A 22422-nucleotide genomic window follows, 5' to 3' on the forward strand; every position below is an offset into this window, starting at 1 on the left:
ACGTTATTACCAATATGCGTGAGCCCAGCGAGATGTGTTAGTTGGCGTATCAATCCTGTCTAGTCAATGCTCCATGCCGCCGTGAGCATCATCAGACTATGGCGAAGCACGAGTTGAAGATGGCGTGCATGACGGACCGAATGTCGACCCGGACCTTGTCAGCGTCCTGCCTCGCCTGGACCTCCTCCAGCACCTGGGCCGTGATCTTGGCATTGCCGGCGACCCTCTCCATCCGGAGGATCTGCGTCTTGATCCAGACCCTCCCTTGGGGGTCCCGCTCCTCGGAGCCCAGCATCAGCAGCGGCCAGAGCATGTTGACGGGCAGCGAGTTGTCCGCGTCCAGGGAGTCGACGAGCAGCCTCGCCAGACGCCGGATCTGACCCAGCGCGTCGTCCGCCTCCTTGGTCAGCGGGAAGGACTTGTAGGCCACCCTGTGCAGGTGGACCTTGCTCGCGTGGTAGTTGGCGAGGTAGGTGCGAAAGGCGCGCGTGGTGACGAAGGCGAGATGGGGCGAGACGTGAGGCTCCGTCAGCTTGCCCGCCACGGCGTAGTCCATGAGCGGCGGCCGCTGCTCGTACAGGGCCCGGAGGTCGGCCGTGATGGCCGCCCCGATGTTCATGACCTCCGTCTCGTCCTCGACCGTGCCGCGCGACCGGTGCCACGGGTCGATCTCGGATATCCGCCCCATGAAGCTCTGCACTTTCTGGAAGAAGACGATGCCGGGCTGGTACAGGACCTGGAACAGGACATCTTCAATGTCGCCGTCGGCGAGGTCTTCTCTCCCCGGGTCGGTGACGCCGCCGTCGAAGCTCGCGGGCGATGCCTCGACGAGCAGCAGCTCGTCGTCCTTGGACAAGAGCAGGCCCTGGCCGCCGGCAGAGACGGCGCGGGCGTCGAGAAGACGCATCCACTGCAGGAACTGCTTCTCGACGGCCGTGAAGCTGCTCTTCTCGCCCTGCTGGAACAGCCCGTACGCCCGCTTCAGGAACGAATCCGCCGCCTTGATCTGGCCCCTGAGTATGTCGACGTAGCTCAGGAAGAACAGCGTCGCGAGCAGGTGCTCTCGGCGGGAGCCGGGGTTGTCGAGCGCGGGAGACGGCCCGTCGCCGCACGCTGCCACTTCCGCCACGGCTTTCTGGTAGTGGTCCTCCGGGCTGGTGAGCCAGGCCCCCTCGCGACGGGACAGAATCAGGTTGGAGAAGGCGAGGGCCGACCACTTGACCATCTGCGACGCGCCGGCCATGTCCACGACGACCTGGCGGACCGCCAGCCACTTCTTCTGCGTCTCAACCTCGGCGAGGATGGGCGGGACGACGACGCGGCTGAAATAGTCCATTAGTCGGTCGTCTTCTGTCGGGTCCTGCATATCCATGGCCTGTTCTGATTGACTGCTTGCATCCGGTACCGATGACAATCCCGACAGGCTGCCCATGGCGGTTCGATCCGTGAAGCCGAGGTTTGGCGGGCTGGACATGGGTTGTGGTCGCCGGCCACCGAGAGGCTGACTATTGTATTGACTTCGCTACGTGATTTTAGCCAAGAGCTCAATAACCACATGAAGACAACGTACTAGGGCCTGTCCCCCGAGGCTCATCTGTTGACCCGACTCGGGGTCGGCCCGCTGCCAAGCATCGCCGGCATCCCACATGAAGCTGGCATAGTCGAAGATCTCATCGACGGCTCGCACGGGCTGGAAGATAGACGCCGCCGGAGACACGGATGCATCGGTGGCATGGGACGGCATGGCCGGGCTACGACCGGACCCAGAGGGGCCGGCGGCTGCTGCCAGCATGGAGTGGGCGGCGGCACTGCTCTGCGGCCGCCACTTGCATTCCAGGTTCAGCCGTTCACAATGGCTGCACCTGGGCCTGGACTCATCGCATTTGACTTTCCGACGTCTGTGGGGGGTTCCGTTGTCAGCGCGACGGTCATCCTCGTTCATACCCAGGCCGGTTGCGGGCTTTACTAGCCGGGCCGGCACTGCAACCCCCCTTCGGAAGTCAGGGGGGTTGCCCCTACTGGCCTTGCTTCGGCGGCACGAGGGGATGAGCATGAATCGGCGGGCGGGCGTGGTGACTACTCACTTGCAGGTCAGACACCCTTCCTTGGACCTCACCGATCTCCTCAGTAGCCGGTAAGAACTTGGCAGAGCCGACATCCCACTGTTATTCTCCTGCATGCTTACGGTGACAGTCGCGTGCAGGCTTGTTGGCAGTGGCGGACATCCTCTTCCCTTTCCCACCCTTTCCAAAGGCAATCTCTTGCTATCTTTCTGCCTGTCCGCATAGGTCTGGGACGATGGCTGCGGCGGTTGCTGGTCGGGATGTGGAGGAGCGCGTGTGTTTGCATAGAGCCGGGGAAAGGCGCGCGGGGGAGTGGAGAGAAGGGGGGGAGGTTTTCCGATAACCACGCAACCTCGTCCATTCCTCCCCGCCCCCCTTGCCACTCCACGATGTGGGGGAGTTCGCAAGGGGGTTGAAGGAACCCCCTCCCTCCTTAGAATTTTCTGCGCTGCGTGTGCACTGCACTGACTCTTGACTCACCCGGTTGCATGGGCTACTTGCCTGGGGTCCGGTTCCTAGCCGTTGTTTTGGTATGTAATGCCAACTTCCCCCCGGCTGTGGAGAGTAAATTGCGGGGTTTTTGAATGTCGGGGGTTAGTTTTGGAAGCCAGTAAGCATTTTGAACCGGGCTTTTGGAGGTTTGAGCATGAATCAACCTCATATCCCCCAACTCAACTTCGATATCATCATCGACATCATCAATAAGCACAGCATAATTGAGAGTGAAGCGAGGGGCACATAAAATGGTAGTGGACAGCTTTTCTGGACTTTCCTCATTAGCTGAGGGTTTATAGATAACTGGCTTGACCATCTACAAAGTGGGATAACGGGCCACCTTGGCAACATTCGAGCGTCTTCGAGACTCTTAGCCGCTGATTAAGCTATAACTATTGCTTCTAGACTGGCTGCTTATACTAGACTCAGTCTCCAGGCAAGCCACCCGGAGAGCAAATCTGCACTTCCTCAGCAGATGGCATACAACTGCCAGCATTCATCACCTGTCGCCTTTCAACCCACTTTGGCTGTACATATCCTGCCTTACTATTAACTGGTTTGGTATCTCGGTGTGGAGGGCTTGATCTTGATCTTGACCTTTCAACGGAATGCCACGTTGACCGAGGTCCGCAGAGGCGTGGCAAGCGACTAACATAAGCGAGTGGGGGATAGTCAGGTCACGACTATGCCAAAACAAATCACGCGAACCCGCATTCTGCGCTGTCATGGAGTTGGCAGGTATCAGACAACGCACTCGAGTCGCTTGTTTTTTACCTGCCGGACCATCGCTTGTGGGAACCTTACGGAAGTTGCCCGAAGTGGTTGTGAACACCAGAGGTGCCTCTGGCTTCATTGGGCAATTTGCAGCGGTACATCATGTCGGGCCCCAGCGTGCGTGCCATCCATCAGGATGCACTAGTGGTGGGTTACATCGCAAGCCGAGACGAGGTTTTGGAGCCGCAACGGTTAGTATGAACAGTTTAGCAGCGTGTCAGTTTGTGGCTAGTTGTTTTTCTTTTGCTGCATGCTATGAAAGACGAAGCCTGATCACGTCGTGGTGTGCGAGAGGACAAGGAGATTGTAACTTGATACGTTGTGGCAATCTTCTCATATGAAAGAGGCTCCTTCCCAATCCTTCAAGAAGTATTAAATAAGTTTCTTCAGTCACTTCTTATACTGGAAGATATGTTCATGTCGTAATCTTTCACGCCTGGTTTGTATACACGTGGATAAATGCTTCCATAAGCCAGGCCCTGTGACCCAACGATAGACAGACTACTGCATAATACCGACTCGGCACAACGTATCGAAAGAAATCAGAACCCGCATATCTGGCACCTCGGAGAAACGGAGAGCCAGAGACACGGAACTTTGACAGAAAAGACGCCCCGCACAACCCTGGATGAACTATGTGCCAAGCCACCAGGTTCTCCGTATCTAGTTTAAATCTTGAGTGAACCCCAGACTGGGGGTGGCTTAGCACAGACAATAATGTGGGAATGCGTGATGTCCAGTGGACCGCGACATGCTAGAAATCATAACCGATGCAACATGGCCGTTGTAAGTCTAGTTCGAGCGACGGGTCAAGGGAGGTGAGGGGGAGCCCCGCCCCCTCGGCGATAGAAGAAGAAGAGAGAAGCCCGTCTTGATGCGAGAAGCACGCATAAGCCCGTACCAGCATCACCGGGCTACCGGCGGCTGGCGTAACTAGCGCGCAGGCCCAACGGAGCTCTACAACTGGACCGCAGCAGGCAGTCCGCCGGGGTGGAATGGGAGCCCTGCATGCCAAATAAGATCCGGGGCTATACGGGTGCACACGAGGTGGACAGGAGCCAAGAAATGCCAAAACGCCTTTTGGACTTTTGGGAGGGTGTCGCCGAGTACGTCGGGGGGTTATGAGTGGCTCGCGATGGAGCCGCCTCTTGACAGCGCAGCGGCTCCCGTGGTCTCGGAACTCAAACTTGACTACCGATGAGGAGGTTGGGGAGGCAGATCCAGGCCCGTCCCCGGGGCAGATGAACTACCTACCAGCAGATAGGAATCCTGCCTCCCTCCCCCCCGGTCCCGTAATGGCTTGTCACTCACGCCTTGATCCAATCTCCTAGAATGGGGCCGCACCTTTCCACCGGTCCGGGCCCGTGGTATCTGGGTTACTTTCGTGAGAGCTACCCAGAGCTTCGAAGCCGGCTATATGACATCCAATGCGTGCTCAATCCCCTGCGTCCGATTCTCCCCGCTTGTTTTCGTCTTGGCAAAACCCTAACCGAAACTTGGCAACGTTTTCTCCATGTTGGGATATCCTCATGTGTGGTCTCACAGCTGTGGTTTAGTATCCAAGTACCTGTAAAACTTTCAACAAACAGAAGAATCCTTGGATTGTGGTCGACACGTTGAAGCAAAATCTACCAGTTGGAATCACGGTTTACTCGGTTCCATTAATCAAACATGGAAGGCAGCTTTGGTTGTACTGACAACAGAATTTGTGACTGACTCTGCGCGGCGTTATTCCCACGTGAACAACATCATGAGGCGCCGCCCCTCCCTTGGACAGCTCCCAGCAGCCCGGGGCCATGCATCCAGTTACGGAAAAGAAACTTGGCGCTCTACTCTGTATATCTTGCCCGCAAACAAGTCCCCTCTCCTCTCTGCGGAGGTAGGCCTTCGAAAGCAAGCACACATCCCCCCCCCCCCCAGTGCAAAAGAGCGGGAGAACGTGAGCAAACGACGTTCCCCTACAGCATCAGAAGAAGAGAGAGGGAAACCACTAGCATCCTCCCCCTCCCCTCCCCCCCTCAGCGTATGCATGCATGTCTTGGCTGATCCACACATCTGCTGACGCCAAGTCTTCGCTGCCCAGCCCATTCAACTGGACAGGGGTGGTGGGGGTGGAACTTGATGTTGTCATCTCCGGACGTTGAATGGCTGGACCGTCCGAGCAAGCGTGTGTGACTGTCCTTATTTTTGGTGCGACTCTGACTCTATTCTTCTGGACCCGAGGCAAGTTTTGACGACCCCGGGGGCCACATCTAATCCCCCTTCTTAATTTTCTTTCCCCATGGGGGTTCATCGCGGGGTAAACACCGCCGATCCTTGAACCACCTGCCCTTCCTCCCGCAGCTCTTTGTACTCTGCTCCCAACCACTGGCTCTCCATTCGAAGCGAGTGCATTTCAAGCTCATCGTTCGGCCGGGGAGGGGGTGGACGTCATGGCCTGGCCTAGATAAAGCTTGCCTCCCCTGCCGGATTCTCCGTCGACTGCTTGGTTTCCCTCGCTCACGTACGCAACCTCTGGGTCTTGTCGATTCCTCGGCCGTCGTCTCGCGTGTTACACACACAAACGCACTCTTGGCCACCCTCCCCCATCGCGACGGTTGCTCCGCCCTTTTTTTTTGTTCCAATTTGCAAAGTCTTCCTTGCTTGCTCTGCCCGGCATGGGCTTCTTCAGCACCCATGCGTCCGGGACGCAGGACCCCCCCGAGGTGCGGAACTGGCGCATCCACTTGATTGCGCTTGTTGCCAGCATGTCCGCCTTGGCCAGTACGTGGTTTCCTTTAGTCTTTGTGTTGATGTGCGGCCTGCGTTGTATTCTCCATCATCCCGGATATACGGGTGACCGTACCGCCCGTCTTCCGGCGCCGCGTACATGTCCGGTGGAAAGCGGAGCGCGGCCCTCCACCCACCTCTCAGGAATGCTCGTCCGATCTGCACAATACTGACTGACTTGGCCTACCAGTGGGTTATGATACCGCGGTCATCGGAGGCACGATGGCGTTAGACTCGTTCCGGCGGGACTTCCACCTCGACGGGGTCCCATCCTCGACCCGCGACACGATCCAGGGCAACATTGTCTCGACATTCCAGGTACGCACAGCCCACCCCCCTCGTTTGACCTCCTTCACTCTTCTTGAACTGACTTTGGGACGAAACACAGGCCGGTTGCTTCTTCGGCGCCCTGCTCACCTTCCCTATCGCCGAGAAGCTCGGCCGCCGAAAGACGGTCATGCTGGCCGGCATGGTATTCCTCGTCGGCGGCACCCTCATGACGGCGGCGAGCGGCAACCTGAACCTCGTCTACGCCGGCCGCGCCATCGCCGGCCTCGGCATCGGCGCGTCCTCCCTCACCGTCCCCGTCTACATCGCCGAGACGGCCCCGCCCTCGATCCGCGGCCGCCTCGTCGGCATCTTCGAGATCGCCTCCCAGGGCGGCGGCATGCTCGGCTTCTGGATCAACTACGCCACCGATCGCACCATCGACGTCAACTCCCGGGCCCAGTGGATCGTGCCTCTCGGCCTGCAGCTCGCCCCCGGCCTGGGGCTCGCCCTCGGCATGATCTGGTGCCCCGAGTCGCCGCGCTGGCTCGCCCGCGGCGACCACTTTGACGCCGCAGAGCGCATCCTCGTCCAGATCCGCGGCCTGCCCGCCGACCACGAGTACATCCGCCGCGAGATGGGAGACATCCGCACTCAGGTCGAGGAGCGCACCTCCAACAAGATGACAAAGAAGCAGATGTTCCAGAAGCTTTTCCAAAAGGGCATCCGCAACCGTATAGGCCTGGGTATGACCCTCATGTTCCTCCAGAGTTTCACCGGTAAGACCCCCCACCTTTCTCTCTCTCTCTCCAGGTTGTTAGTCTAACATGCGTGACAGGCGTCAACATCATCACCTACTACGCTCCGAGAATCTTTGAGACTCTCGGCATCACGGGCACGTCCACCAAGCTCTTCTCCACCGGGTTCTACGGCATCGCCAAAACGTTCGGCATGTTCCTCTTCACCTTCTGGGTCGCCGAGAGGGTCGGACGTAGGAAGGGTCTGCTATGGGGATCTGCTCTCGGCTGTATCCCGATGTTATATATCGGAGGGTTTGTGTTGAAAAACGACCCGGCCAGAGCAGCTGCTTCGGGCGTCATCAACCGGGATGCTTGGGGCTACCTTGCCATGACTTGCGTGTACATCAATGGAGTGAGTTGGACACCGAACCAGCCGAAAACTGTCCGCATGCTAACGTGCCTGTGCAAGATCATCATCTGCGCCACATGGCAGGGAATCACATGGCTTTACGCGTCCGAAGTGCAGACGCTCGAAATCAGGATGTTGGCCGTCTCCATCACGACCGCCACCACCTGGCTGGGTAGTTTCATCATCGCGCGATCGACGCCGTACATGATTTCAGACCTCGGCTACGGGGCCTACTTCTTCTTTGGCGCCATCCTCATACTCATGGGCGTCTGGGCCTTCTTTTTCGTCCCCGAGACCAAGGGTACGTTCCTTTCAGCCTCTTCTCTGACCTATAACCCTAACCCTAACCCTAACCCTAAACACCAATCCTACGATCGTCCATCCGCTAACCCCGAGCCAGGCTTAACCCTTGAAGACATGGACGCCCTCTTCCTGAACCCTACGCACAAGACGGTGTGGGCGCAGGTGAGAGGCAGACCCATTATGGCGCCTGAGCGCGCTAGATCTCCATCCATCAGCGACGAGAAGTTCGAGGCCAACATTGAGGCCCAGGTTGAGCGAGCTAGGTCAAAAGACTAGGAGACGTGTTTCGGCACCAGTGACGTCTCTCTGGGTTCGAGCCGCCTGGAAAGGTTGGACTGGGCTGGTCCAGTTGCGCGCGCACACGTTGGTCGGGTTCCGCAATTGACGCATCAGGGAACAAACAAGATATCCTCTTCTTTCAATCTCTCTCTCTGTCATTCACACAGTGACGATGGTTCCTTGCATAAATATACGAAACCTGCCTCAAGTTACCACACTGCAGATGTCAGGTTATTTCCGCCCCAACTGCCGCTTGACCGAGTGGTGGCAGTACCATCTATGCTCTCTTGACCATCAAACAATACCACATGTTTTCCCAGTCACCTTTTGCCTTTTCTTTATGCCACTCTCTTGCCCAGTTGTGCTGTCTGATGTGCACACATTCGTCGGAGAGATTGCTGCGGTGAAGAGTGGGTAAAGGGTCAGTGTTGCAGCATACCAGCTTTCTTTTCATAGCTTGTCTACGTGATAAACACAGTAAGCTATTGCCAAGCTAAGAGGGAACCCGTCCTATTGGGCACGCGGCGCCCCGCCTGTTCCGACATCTAGGATCCGCAGCGTCGGTCTCAGGGCAAAAACGTTTACGAAGCCCTTGCTGCAGACTGCCGAACTTGAAGACTCGGCTCGTACTCCTGCACTGCGACCCTGATCTGTCGCACTGCCAGGGAGCGGAGAAGGGGGTGCAGCACCCAAGTCTGGCAGATGAGTGAGTGACTGGGATGAGCTCCAGGGGCCAAGGCCTCCAAAGCCCCCAAAGCTTGACCGCCCCCCCCCCCCCCCCCCCCCCTCCTTGGTGGTTAATCAACTGGAACGCTCATTCGGACTGGTGGGGAGGGGAGAGGGAGATCATCAAGATTGCTGGAATTGGACCGGCCAGATTGTGGTTCTTGTGCCATGGCATTTTCATCAACAGGAATCGATAGACCGAGAAGACCCCTGTCCGTGGTTACGTACACCTCTCTGTATGGATAAACTCTTTTCTATTTCCGCACCGTTTCATCTCCCTAGCATCGACTCAGGGCGCAACGGTTCCAAAAGTGACCTTGTCAAGCGCTAGCTTTCACGCGCTCGCCAAAGGGACCCGGAGCTAGCGGTGTTCTAGAACCCAATAGTCGGCATCTCTGGCGCAGGCATGGAAGGACTGTTAAGGGGCACCGAGGTATGGGCAGAGAGATTGCCGTATCAGCACGAAGAGCCATTGACGAGAACCAGATGAGCTAACTGAGCGGTCTGACTTAATCACGCTCTGGGTTGCAGGATTGTGGCAGAGCATGTGAGAAAGGGTTCCTCCCGCCCTCGCAAGTCTTTCGGTGAGCGGTGCCGGCGAGCCGGCGTGCGTAGCGCTCTTGCTTGCTTGGCATTACCCCTTTAGGATCTGCGAGAGGACCCTGAAAATGGTCTCGTCGACGGGGAACCCCTTCGCCGTTGAAAACAAGCCCGCTTGACAAGACGCCAACTCGCACGATTCAATCTCACACATGGCTTGATGTTAATACTTGGCTTACTAGCGTGGATGAAGAGGAGCTTCCCCCCGGCAGACGAAAAGTCTGTCACGGAGCGGCTGCCAGGCCAATCAGCGGCTTCGAGCCTCATCCCGTATCGCCGCCTTTGGTAAATAGTCTTGTTTCTCGCGGAACAAGTGAAATCGATTGGTTATTGGGTTCGCCGCCCCTCGTCTTTAGACCGCCAACTATAGCCGCAACCATGGCTTGAACATACGAATACAGTTGCATATCGTACGGACTCAGCTCCTACATGGCCCGGCGAGACGGGCAACCAAGTCGTGTCTGCTCCGTAGCCCATGACCTTGACAGTACCGGTTCCATGGGGCGAAACAGAGACGCGACATGGGGGTAACGAGATTGAGTACCCGTATTAAAGCACTGGTCACCTCCTTTTTCGACATGATAACGCTGTCATGCCTTTCCCATCCCACTTTTTAATCCCGGACGACCCCTAAAACAGCTCGTTTACCCGCAATGGCAATAAAAAAAAAAGAAAAAAAGGCCTTTTCAAATGGGTGGCCCGAATCGCAACCGATTCAGCAACGGCCCCGTATGCGTATGTGTGTATGAGTCTGGATGTGTCACTGTGTTTGTCCCTCTCTTCAACATCCTAAACTCTTCCCCCCCGTGTAATCTGTCATATACACCGGGAAACGGGTAACTTGCATGCAATGAGTGGTCTCACCATCAGCCCCGACCTAACGGTTCAAGACACCATCGTCCTCCAGAACCTTATCGACGACATCAAGCGCTACGACGACAAGCACTTGGCTCCCGCCGACGGTGACGAGGGGTATGCCAGCCAGGAGTCATTGGACGACAAGTCCAACAAAGATGACGAGCGTGAGTCTTTCCCCCCCCCCCCCCCACGGTCCCAGCTTCGGGCGCCCAAAGCAAGCAAGCAGCCCAACGCACAAGAGCCTCTCGGCTGACCGCAACAAAATAGCCTGCCGCGGGGTGTCGTCCCAGAGGGACGCCAAGGACATCCGCAAGCTAAAGGGTCTCAACGACGCCACCAGCCCGGACTTTGAGCCGAGCGTGCTGTCCTCCGTGGACCTCCGGGACCTGCCGGCCAAGATCCCGGCCGCCCTCCACCGCCGCGTCGTCCTGCCGTACGTCGCGTGGGCGCGCAAGGTCGTTCGCCACGAGACGGACGTCATCATGCTGACGCACCTCGTCCTCTACCTGACCACCTCGGTGCCCAGCGCCGTGATGCTGTTCCGCAGCTTCAGCTACCTCCACGCCGTCCTGCACACGGCGCTACAGTTCCACTACATGGGCACCTACACGCTCATGATGCACCAGCACATCCACATGAACGGCATCCTCTCCAAGGACAGCGCCGTCCTGCGCGTCATCGACGCCGTCTTCCCCTACGTCACCGACCCCCTCATGGGCCACACGTGGAACACCTACTTCTACCACCACGTCAAGCACCACCACGTCGAGGGCAACGGCCCCCACGACCTGTCGTCCACCATCCGCTACCAGCGCGACGACCCCCTCCACTTCCTCCACTACGTCGCCCGCTTCTTCTTCCTCGTCTGGTTCGACCTGCCCCGGTACTTCTTCCGCAAGGGCCAGCTCAAGAACGCCCTCAAGACGGGCTTCTGGGAGCTCGGCAACTACGCCGTCCTCTACGCCCTCTACCGCGTCAACCCCCGGGCCACCGGATTCGTCCTCCTCGCCCCGCTGCTGCTGCTCCGCCTCGGCCTCATGGTCGGCAACTGGGGCCAGCACGCCTTCGTCGACGCCGACGAGCCCGACTCGGACTTTCGCTCCAGCATCACCCTCATTGACGTGCCGGTAAGCATCTCCATCCATCTCCCCCCTCCCCCTTAATGGGGATTCGCTTAATATAAAAAGACCGTAACGGAGTAAAGCTAACACACACCCCCAAGAGCAACCGCTACTGCTACAACGACGGCTACCACACCTCGCACCACCTGAACCCCCGCCGCCACTGGCGCGACCACCCGACGTCCTTCCTCCAGCAGAAGAAGACGTACATCCGGGAGAAGGCCCTCGTCTTCCACGACATCGACTACCTCATGATCACCGTCCGCCTGCTTCGCAAGGACTACCTGCACCTCGCCAAACGCCTCGTCCCGGTCGGCGACCAAATCGCCATGACGCTCGAGGAGCGCGCCGCCATGCTGCGCCGGCACACGAAGAAGTTCAGCGAGGACGAGATCCGGGAGAAGTTCCGCGGCTACAAGACCAACTAGGGGCGGAAGAAGAAATAGGCCGTAAACTGTTCGTGCGTCTCTAACCCTTTTTGGGTGGGGGTCCGCAATCCAGTGTTACTTTTTGCATCACCTGCGGAGCGTGGACTGTCGGGTATTTTCATGGACTTGTCTTTTCATTATACATGGCGCGAGAGCGGTCTTTTCTTTTCCATCTCTTTGGAACCAACTGCAGCGGAGCATCTAGACAAAAGAATATAACAAGTAGCCCTCCCGGGGGGAACTCGGAATGAGAGCGGCAGAAGCCCGTTTGGGCATCTCAGATAAAATAAACAGAGGATTAGAGTTCGGTAATCGGCTACCATGGCAAGCGATTCCTCGTCCAGAATCGTGGGCATCTTCTGCGATAACTACTCCTCTATGCCTCCAGTTGTGGACCTCGGATGTGAAACTACGGGGAAGCAGACATGGCCACGGCTCTGCGGCATGGAGCTTTCTTGGTGAAACAAGAAATTCCAAGACACAAACGGTCGACGGTTCGAGACCCGGGCTCACCCGCGACACACGGAAATAAAGAAATTCTCAAGTGGTATTCAACATTATCATCCTATGACGTGGGGGGTATACATGGTATCTCGTATGGTATCAACATTCCCTCTCTTCTCCAACCTCCAAAAACTCGTCGACACTAACCCAGCACCAGAAGCATCCAGAGCAGGGACCCCGCCATCAACAGCGTCATCGCCACCCGCCCCGGCCCGCCGTTCTGGGTCTGCGGGGCCGGGCTCGTGCTCTGGCCGGGAGATGACACCTTTTCGCCGGTGGACGCAACGACGACGTCGCCGCTAGGGTACTGAACGTTGTATACGGGGTCGTCCTTGAGCGCGACCGGCATGCCTAGCGAGTGCTTGCAGGTGGGCTGGTTCGCCGCCGGCCAGTCGAGCTTGCACACCTCGTCGTAGCCCCAGGAGCAGATGGAGTCGAGCATGTTATAGAGTACGTAGTTCTTGGCGACCCAGCTGTCGGGCTGAGCGAGGCAGCTGGCGAGGAAGTTCATGCTGTTGGAGGCGCTGAGGGCCAGCTTCTTGTCTTTGGTCCGGAGCAGCGATCGGCATTCGTCAGCGGGCAGCTCGGCGTATTCCATGGCGAGCGGGCCGCCGGCGACGGGCAACTCCTTGGCCGAGTTGCCGGTGTAGAGATAGTTCCAGGCGTCGTAGCTGACGTCGTAGGCGCCCTGAGACTGGTCGATGCGTAGGAGCTTCACGGTGCGCTTGTTGGTTTTGCCGTCGTCGTAGCTGAGGGAGATGCAGAGGTTATTGCAGTCGACGGATCCGGGCCAGTAGGCGACACGGTCGGTATTGATCTTGCAGCCGAGCACGCCCACGGACGACGAGTAGCTGTCATGGGGGGTGGCCCACACGGTGCCGTCGGCGACGACGGCGGGCGTCGAGGATGCGAGGAGGAGGACGAGGAGCAGAAGCAGCGTTTGCGACGGCGACGAGAGAGCGGCGCCGCGCATTGTGGAAAAGAGCGACAGGGGGCTGAGCGGAGCCCCGGTGGGTTAGTAGTGTAAATGAGTGACTTTGGTGACAGTGATGCGATTAAGGACTGTGCCAGCCGCGATTGCGGCCGACAGGCGACTCAAAGGAGTGAGGTCATCGGTGATGTGCAGCTTTCGCCGATGGTGTCGAAGGAATGGTGTGCGGGTTAGAGGGGGAGAAGCAAGAGGAGATTAGGAAATCGGATCACAAGACAACAGCGCGCGACTCGATCCCGCGCGTTCCTCCCCCAGAATTTCCACGATGCGCACTTGCCATCTAGTGTAAAACTACTGCCACCTCATTTCGCTTAATTGACATCTGTGATTCGTTGACTCTCCTGATAAGACCCACTTGTCATGTGTGTGGGTAATTAGGGGTCCAAAGGAGTACCGGTACGTACTGATTACTCATCCTAGTTGCTTTGGATGGCCTTATGTCAGCACCGCCGTGATTCTTCCCTAGAGACTTTAAGTGTCAGACAATTTGCGCGTTCGATTTAACAAAGACAAATGGGTAATGGCCTTTTGGGAGATTTCAAGCATGCCAGGAGACTCTGGAATCCCCATGCTGCTGATTTGTAGGAGCATGAGGAAAAAAGCGGGTTTTGGTCAACTGGGTATGCTGCGCTAGCGGCAAGCCTTCTCCGCGCTGCGGCCACTAACAAGAGCTGGATGATTAATACTCCGTATTAATACTCCGTAGTGAACTCCTATTTGGGTGCATCCGTACTCGAGAATACAATATGACAGACAAATAGCCGCATGACTAAACGTCCTAGAGGCCGATTAGGGACAGACTTATGCTACGACTACTACGGTCTTTTCAGACCACCGGGAATCATACCATCGACTGGTATCTCCTCAAATCTCAACGCGACCGCTTCATTTCGGCATGCGACTGAACGAGCAGCGGATGGCATCGAACCTCAACTGCCAACAGTTCCTCAACCTTACGGCTACAATATCCTACTACTTGATGAAGCCAGCGCCGCGTCAGTCGAGAACACCAACAGCTGATGGCATAGAAAGAAAAACTTATGGAACAGTTGGTCTCTTTCTCTTGCAGATCAAATATATGAGTCGGATCAATCATCGCAATACATCGGTATAGCACCGGGGAGTGCAAACTGCACAGATCGTGCGCCCTGTGAGCATCTCTACAATATTTACAGTCAGCAATGTATGGACACATGGTCCGTCGGCCGCGGGGGCTTCCGGCTTCTCAGTGGTTCTTGCGATGACACTATCCTGCCGTGGGCCAAACTGCAGATAATCCAGTGGCAATACCTAGCACTTCCATCATGGTATATGGGATTCTTGATAGAGATGCTGAAGACATTCTGCGGAACTGCCGCAGACGAGGACCGAGGTAATCAGCCCCGTTGGACGATGCAATACTTGTCAGTTTCTGTGGCGACGGTGCTGTGGTCAAGAAACAGACAAGTACAATCGCGACGTGTTATGTTTGACTCAGAAATATCCAACATAAGTTCCCCGGCCATTAAAGTTGAGAACAATATTGCAAATATCGCCATTTCATTCGGAGAGGCTGCTGTTTTTTATGACGTTAATGAAGATGATCAGACAATTGTCTATAATCGACCACCACTACAGGAATCTCCATGGCTCTATCTGATCTCGGGCACCCAACCCATTCTACTGCTAACTATTCTTGGAATGATCGCACTACTTCACACAGTTCCCTTGGACAAGGGATTCGGTCTGATATCGATACTATTGGTCATTGAGCGTTGAGGTCTGGATACCTTGAGCGGGGCTTCATTATCTGGGGAGCTTAAGCGACCTCCCAAGCTCATCATGAGCCCCGTGACCCCCGTCCAAGGCGACGGGAAGAGTTCTGTTAAGTACCGGATAGATCTTTCATCAGAAGAAGTGCAAAGCGATAAAAGGCTATCACCGAACATTGAGTATCATTAAAGGCGCTTTAAAATAATCATCAAGTTTGTTTATCTTTATTCTGGTACTATATTTGCCACTATACTATATTTGCAACTACTAATCAAGATCAAGTTTTTAGCCTTTTGCGTCCATACCATAACTTGCGCAAACATGCCTTTGCAGGGTGTAACAGTGTTCAGGTCGATTGCACCTTGATGCAATCCGGCGCACAATGCGATAAGTCAAAGCACCCACTTTCCGATCACCCCCACATTGCGATCACCTAAAAACATCGCCATCATGACAACCACCACTTTATTTAATTAACTACCAACATTATCTAGATGCCATAATAATACAACTTTCAGCCTCACTAGGTAAATCAGATGCGTTAGTGTTGGTATACGGTAGGTATGCTCTAAGGGAGGTGGTCACGTGATATTTACGTGACACACCGCCTCCCTTGGCAGTATCTACCTTACCACCAGTATACCACCTAAAAGTCTGGATTCATATTGTAACTAACTAATATAACAAGCAACCACTACATTCTGTATTACGATTTGTTACGTGATCTACGGGATATCCCTCTTAGTGATTAACTAACAGTTAGGTTCATCTATATTACTTTCAACGTCACTAGCCTCTATCTAGGCTTGCTACACCTCTCTAATTGTTGCAAACTTTGTGTTAGGATCTATATAAACAGCCTTCTGTTTCCTTACTTTACTGTTAGTAACCTAGGCTTCTAGAAGGCTGATTTTTTACTAGGCAGCAGCTAGTATATATAACTACTCTTAGAAGCCTTTTTTAACCTTTTTAAATAGTTAGCGTTAAGTAGTAATATTTTGTTCTAGCTAGCTAAAGAGCTATAGTTAGGCCCTAAGGTCCTTTACCTTTCTTAGTGTAGACTACTTTACTGCTAATAAGGCTAATACCTAGTTATTTATACCTTAGGTATCTTAGGCTATAAATATATCTCTAGTAGCTAGATTAAGTAGTATTAATAGTGTTAATAGTGTTATTTTTACCTTTTAAACTAGTAGCCTATTTATAAGTAGCTTTATAATACTAATAGGCTATAACTTAGTGTATTTCTAGCTACTTTTAATATTACTTTTTAATAACCTAGCTAGGTAAGCTTTTTAATAGTAAGAAATAAAGTTTTTTTTACTTATAATAGTAAAGTTAATTTACTAACTAAGATATTTAAGCTTTTTTTAATATACTACCTTAATAAGGCTAAAAACTAACTAGTTAAGTAGCTAGAAAATATAAAAAGTATATAGTAGTAAAAATAATAAATAGATATTATTAGTATAGTATAACTATATAAAATTTATTATTATATAGTTTTTATACTTATTTAAAATAAATAGTCTAGCTTAATTAAGTTAAGAAGGCTTAGTCTAAAAAAAAAACCTTTTCTAACTATTTAATAGTAATATTATTAGTAGTCTATTTATTTTTTATTACTATAAATTCCTATTTATTATATAAATTAAGATCTAAAAAAAACTACTACTACTAAACCTTCTTACCTTTATATATAACTAAAGGATAAATAGTATTACCTTTAGTAAATATACACTTAATAATAAATACCTAGGCTTTTAATTTAGGCTACTTTTTTCTTACTACCTTTATTATAGCCCTACCTAGTACTAGCCTATTATCTCTCTTACCCTTAAGGATACTAGTCTTATCTATATTATATCTATTAGCTAGGTAGATACCTTAGATATAAGGTATAATAAGATATTTAAACTAGTCCCTAATAACCTTAATAGATACCTTATTAATATACCTTAAATTAATAGATTAACTTCTTTAGACCTTAATAGATAGGTTTTTTCTAATAAAGCTATCTACCTACCTCTTACCTAGAGGCTAGGTATCCCCTATCGCTTAGAGGATGTAATAGGTAAAGTCCTTTAGTTATTAATAGGTTAGTAGCAGCCTAAGGTTAGCCTAGGTAGTCACCTAAAGGGCCAGATTAGCCTCCTAGGTGGCTAATAGTCGCTAGAGGTCTTTAAAGGCAGCTAACCTCTTTTAGGTACTAGATAGACAGTTCTAGAGGGTAGTAAAAAGGATACCATAAGTCTTAGATACTTAGCGTATACTGCTGCCAGTAGTAATAGCATCTACTGCCTAAGTAATATTAGATTTAGTATATTTAACTATAAGGTAATAAAGAACATATTATAAAAAAATAAAGTTATTTAGATATAGACTATAAAAGTAGTAATAATATATATAAGGTGGTTAGTGGTGGCTAGGGGTGGATATACATGATCGTAATGTGGGGGTGATCGGAAAGTGGGTGCTTTGACTTACAACCTGTACTGACGTTCTGTGGAAGGAGACTCAGCGCAGGCGGGTGTGCATAACCAAAAGTTGCGCAGCTTAGAGTCAATAGGTTGAAATGAAATTCTTTGGGTTCCCATGTCAAAATATTAATTGGGCTATTTTTGAAGACGACCAATCTCACGCTATGGTCCCAGATTTGCTTAGTATGCTAGGAATACCCAGCAAACACATGAAGTTGACTTTTATCTGACTCAATGCAGATTGGTTCGTTTCCTCGCCCCCTCTCTGTACAAGAATATCTAAGAAACAGTGGTAACATGGTAGATCGAGTATGAAATCCAACTCAAAAGTGAATTGGCTATTATTGAAAAGCCTAGTGAAACCTGGTCAACATTATAAACGCTTAGGTATTTGCCGGTTTCCTAGCCCTCCAGTCAACTAAACATCTGAGGGGTGTTAATGAACCGACTGGTTGCTGTGCTTGTGAATGATGTTCTGGATAACATCAGCCTTCTTCTTGAAGATGGTTCCAATCTTGCTGAGGTTGGCTTCATCTATATCCCGTTTAGCCTTAGCCAGTTTGCCCATTTCAGAGGAGTCACGCCCTAGACCACCTGTCATTGAGAGTCCCATTATCTCCATCGGCGGAGAGGTCGGCTATTTTGTAATGTCGTAAATGCTAAAGCGGTGTTTGTATTAGTGGTAATGAGATCGATGATCCGCCTAAACACCTCGATTGTCGCATCCAGTCTGGTACCGAGGGTCTCGCCAGCGAACGCAATGACGAGGAACATAACGCTTAAGATCGTCAATATGAGTTCTTTCTTCCCTTCTTTAGCCGGCTCTTCTCCAATAGCAGCGACATGCTCCATGCTTTCGACTGCCTCTTGGGTGAGCGACATAGGCATATTGATCAGCGATATGACTTCATCGTTGACGCTGTCCCAGATGCTGAGTTTCATCTGGAACAACATGCTCGCGAGGGTGAAGCGAAGTTTGTTAGAGCCCGGAGAAGCCTGACTGATGATGTCTTTGGGGTTCGCCACCATAATGCTGTCTGCAGGTAACAGGCAACCCTTGTAGACATACTTGGTGCGCGTACAGGTCGCCACGCTGTCGGTGCACGTCACCTGGTTGACCTTCTCACCGAACTCGACCCAGCCTGGGATGATGTCGTAGGTTGACTGTAACACATTGAATAAGCCTGTCTCGTCTCTAATGTGTAGTAGACAGTAAAGATGTCATACGGGTCGATCTAGTTGCCATAGGGGCACTTTTGGGATGTCTCATGAGTATCATGCCAGCCAATTTAAACTTATCATGACACCAAGAAGGAGGTAAGGCTATCTGGATACTTCTCTAGAGGTCTATTATTCAAGGGCTATAGCAGATGACTCTTGTATATAGCTAAAAATGTGCTTCTAAATCTTTAAAGTGAATAACCCTAAGCCACCAAGCTAGCGTGTACTGTCCGACTACTATCTTTAAGCATCTTCCTGGCAACAGACATTAACAGACATTAGCAGACCGTAGTTTGAGAGTTGAAGTCCCTTGCCAATTCACCCTGCATACCTTGCTCACGCTTCTCATACCGCCTTAAGGCGGCGGGTGATTTGGCTGCACCTGAGCGACATAACGTCATGATAACAGACTGCTCTTTGCTCAAGAGCCCTCTGTCTGATTTTTGGGGTGAGATTCTAGCGCTAGAAACCGACGCGTAGAACAGTGTGTAAGTATACCCCGTATAAGGAAGTGGAGGGCTGGTGGCTGGTCTAATGGACTGATGTTGCATTGAATATGTAACAAAGTGTCAAGCCTCATCTCTCTTCTCGTTAATATGCTCTACTATTCTCAATCTTTGTGTACTGCAGACAATCCAAGGTCCGTATAATTGCACTCACATGATGTTGCGATTGCTTCAACCCATGAAATGAAAGATGGGCCATTTCGAGCTACTCCATTTCCAAAACCGAGGAAGCACGTGTGAGTTGTTATGGCTATGATCCTGAGACATGCATGTTGCGTTCAAAATCTTGGAAGGGGGAGCTTTGGCATGGTTCGACTCCAATAAGTCCGGTGTAGAGTTTACATTAGACTTGGGCAGGTTGCCAATCATCATAGTAGTATTGCCTCTCAAACGTCCATCGCCTTGGGAGCGGCCCAAACCCCCACCTAAAATTATTGAGCAGAGCTGAACTGAACTGGGACATGTATCGGTCAGTATGTTGAGCATCCTTTGTCTCATTTGTGAACCCTGCAAGCGAACCTTAGCCGAGTGGAGTAATGGGTAAACCTCCCAGGCTTTCACGCTTTGTTACGGATACTCTCAGCTGAAAGTCTCACATTTTCCAGTAACACCACTTGGTCGGGATTTCCCCCCACATGCGCCTTTGGTGCCAACAGCGAAGTACATGTACTATGTAGCGAACGGAGTACTAGAGCGGGTGGGCCACTCCAGTTAGCGTGTCTATGGTCTATACGAGTGGGTTGGAGTCGGGCCGTATACTCAGCTGAAGTCCGCAACCATTGCTGAACTGGGCAATGTTTGTAGACACCGAGATTATCACTACCTATCAAAGTGCATGTCCCACGCGCTTGTACATCGTAATTTGGTTAATGACCATCCTAGTTGCAAGCCTGCGCGGATTTCTTGCCATGCCATTGGCATTGGGTAAACCGGGTCCGCATGGACTTCATCGCAATGTTAGCGGATAATACAGTACTCCGTACATTGGCATATGTCAACCAGACGACCACTGTCATCAATGCCGCTTTTCCAAATATGTCGAGTCAGGTACTCCTCGGACTGCAGGAGCACATGTTACATCGTTCAATATCACTATCACTCTTCGCAATGAGACTTGCTGTGTTGAATGTCCATCATTCTCACTCTTACAGTCTCAATTGATTGGTAGAGTAACATCAAGTGAACGCGTAACGTGGGAAACAAGCCCGCACTGGGCCTTTTTGCAGGGAGGCAGCGTTTTCCTGAGTCATTGTAAGTGACCAATTGCTGGGACAGCCAGTCAACTCGTTACATCAGTTCACATCAGGTGAGGATTAACAATATATTTTCCCCAAGGGACTGCCAAATCAATGTTATCCCGCGCCCCCTCTGCTGGCCGAGGTCAATTCTCCAATCAAGATTCACGGCGGCAGTCGAAAACTAACAAGTCGCTTAATTGTGCTCGGACTCCCGAATATCTGAACACAGTCCGAAAGTCTATTATGTAGCAGCCGGAGCTAGTCTGGGAGCGCATGGACAGCCACCGCATGTAGCTTTAGTCTGATCGTTGGATTCACCTATCATCAGGTCAATGCCCTTTCTGCCAATCAAGGCGATCTATTCTTGGCTATACTGCCTTGGCCAACAGTCCGGTGCAACTTCTCGCTCGTATTCGAGCTTTTCTTAGCTCGGCCTGAGATCGAAGAGAAATGAGAAGGTCTGGGGGATCCTGGGGCGGCCATGGGAAGCTCGGTTTGTGGGGGAAAGTAGCTCGAGCCAGCGGATAGGTAGTAAATTTCTGCAGAGGGAGCCCGCGATAGATCTTGCAAGCATGTCGACCCACAATGCAGGGGAGGCCGGCATTTGGAGGTCCCCCGCAATCGAATATTCGACACATGGCATACTTGATGCGTTACTAATGTGTAGGTAACACGGTGTTGGGCGGTAAAAGGCCAAGAGCGCGATTGCGTCTTTCCCGAAGGAATTCCCACTTTACTAACTTACACACACGACGGGTTGGAGGGGTTTACTGTATGCACAACGGAACTCTGTCAACTTCCACCATCAGACAGACATTCATGTGCATCCTGAATATAGCTCTAAGGCTTTGGCAAGATATGCGCGCACCCTGAACCGTTGACATCGCGGGGGAAGGGAAATAGTTCACTTGTGATACCCGAGGCATCCGTTCAAGTTCAACGTCCAGCGCGAGCTGCAAGCCAAATACGGCCCGAAGCACTACGGAAGCTGACTCTGCCTAACATGTGGCATGCGCATTAGCTTGTTCAAGCCCGAAGCCAGCCGAAGCCTAGGCTGGCGCCCGTTGCTAGCTTCTGTGTGTCTATATCTGTGCTTATTGATCTTAAAGCCGTTTCTTCTTTTCCAAAACTTTACGTCTATTCGCCGTGTTCCTCTAGCTCTGAAGTATTCTCCCTTGCGGGCTAGGTGTGGAACCGGATTCGTACTAAAGACACTCTGCCAAGGTGCTAGTGTCATGTTTGTGCCACCCTATCATGTGTACACGAGGCGGGAAAACCGTTCCTTTCGAGCCAAGCTACTGGTGGAATAAGCCCCTCATCATTCGCGGATGCCCGGCATCAACGGGGTTTGCTGAGCTTCTTTTGTTTTTTTGCATGCCGGTCGAATGTGAGAGGTCTGCGGCGCCATCCAAAATGGTTGCGATGCTTTCGTAGTTACATGTATCTCAATCCAGGGCCCCACGCATCTCGGAGCCATTGCCGTGGTAGGACAGGACACCCGAAAGAACCGTGTCTCGTGGATGGCTGTTGTCAGTGCCGGTGCAGGGATCTGGGGCCATGATCTACGTCAGACGACCTTCTTTTGCATGTGGATACCTTTTTCTACACGTATACATGTTTGCAAATGTTTCCTTAAACATCCCCAAGAGAGAGACAGAGAGAGAGAGAGAAATGATTAAAGGTTGCTCCTTTTAATTAATTCACACACCCCAGAGTTAGTCACGAAATCCTGCCCGCACTATTGAAGGCGCATAGCTTGGCCTGCCGCCCTGTCACTGTTTATCGCGCAGCAGTCTGGGGCGCTTATGCCAGCCGGACAAACTAGATGACCGGACAGACTGCAGCACTCACACCCTCAGGTCCAAGATCAGAGGAATATTGATACCCCATTGGGACGA

The 22422-nt window shown here is 52.4% G+C and overlaps 5 protein-coding genes across 5 annotated transcripts; 2 read left to right on the plus strand and 3 right to left on the minus strand.

The window, feature by feature from the left end:
• Positions 1–91: 91 nt before the first annotated feature.
• GLRG_00346 (uncharacterized protein) lies at positions 92–2053 on the minus strand (the record flags this gene model as incomplete). Its single annotated transcript, XM_008091031.1, has 2 exons — positions 92–1522; positions 1571–2053. The coding sequence occupies 2 exons, from the start codon at positions 2051–2053 to the stop codon at positions 92–94; spliced, it is 1914 nt and encodes a 637-aa protein (XP_008089222.1).
• Positions 2054–5989: 3936 nt separating this feature from the next.
• GLRG_00347 (uncharacterized protein) lies at positions 5990–8096 on the plus strand (the record flags this gene model as incomplete). Its single annotated transcript, XM_008091032.1, has 6 exons — positions 5990–6095; positions 6292–6419; positions 6490–7147; positions 7207–7520; positions 7578–7818; positions 7918–8096. The coding sequence occupies 6 exons, from the start codon at positions 5990–5992 to the stop codon at positions 8094–8096; spliced, it is 1626 nt and encodes a 541-aa protein (XP_008089223.1).
• A 2179-nt stretch (positions 8097–10275) lies between these two features.
• GLRG_00348 (fatty acid desaturase) lies at positions 10276–11832 on the plus strand (the record flags this gene model as incomplete). Its single annotated transcript, XM_008091033.1, has 3 exons — positions 10276–10447; positions 10551–11410; positions 11506–11832. The coding sequence occupies 3 exons, from the start codon at positions 10276–10278 to the stop codon at positions 11830–11832; spliced, it is 1359 nt and encodes a 452-aa protein (XP_008089224.1).
• A 730-nt stretch (positions 11833–12562) lies between these two features.
• On the minus strand, positions 12563–13309 carry GLRG_00349 (uncharacterized protein; the record flags this gene model as incomplete). Its single annotated transcript, XM_008091034.1, has 1 exon — positions 12563–13309. A coding segment is annotated over one exon (747 nt), but the record flags the coding sequence as incomplete, so codon positions are not given.
• A 4686-nt stretch (positions 13310–17995) lies between these two features.
• GLRG_00350 (uncharacterized protein) lies at positions 17996–18805 on the minus strand (the record flags this gene model as incomplete). Its single annotated transcript, XM_008091035.1, has 3 exons — positions 17996–18093; positions 18297–18701; positions 18787–18805. The coding sequence occupies 3 exons, from the start codon at positions 18803–18805 to the stop codon at positions 17996–17998; spliced, it is 522 nt and encodes a 173-aa protein (XP_008089226.1).
• Between the last annotated feature and the right edge of the window lie 3617 nt (positions 18806–22422).

The sequence above is a fragment of the Colletotrichum graminicola genome (genome assembly GCF_000149035.1).
Source record: "Colletotrichum graminicola M1.001 genomic scaffold supercont1.1, whole genome shotgun sequence".
Classification (NCBI taxonomy): domain Eukaryota; kingdom Fungi; phylum Ascomycota; class Sordariomycetes; order Glomerellales; family Glomerellaceae; genus Colletotrichum; species Colletotrichum graminicola.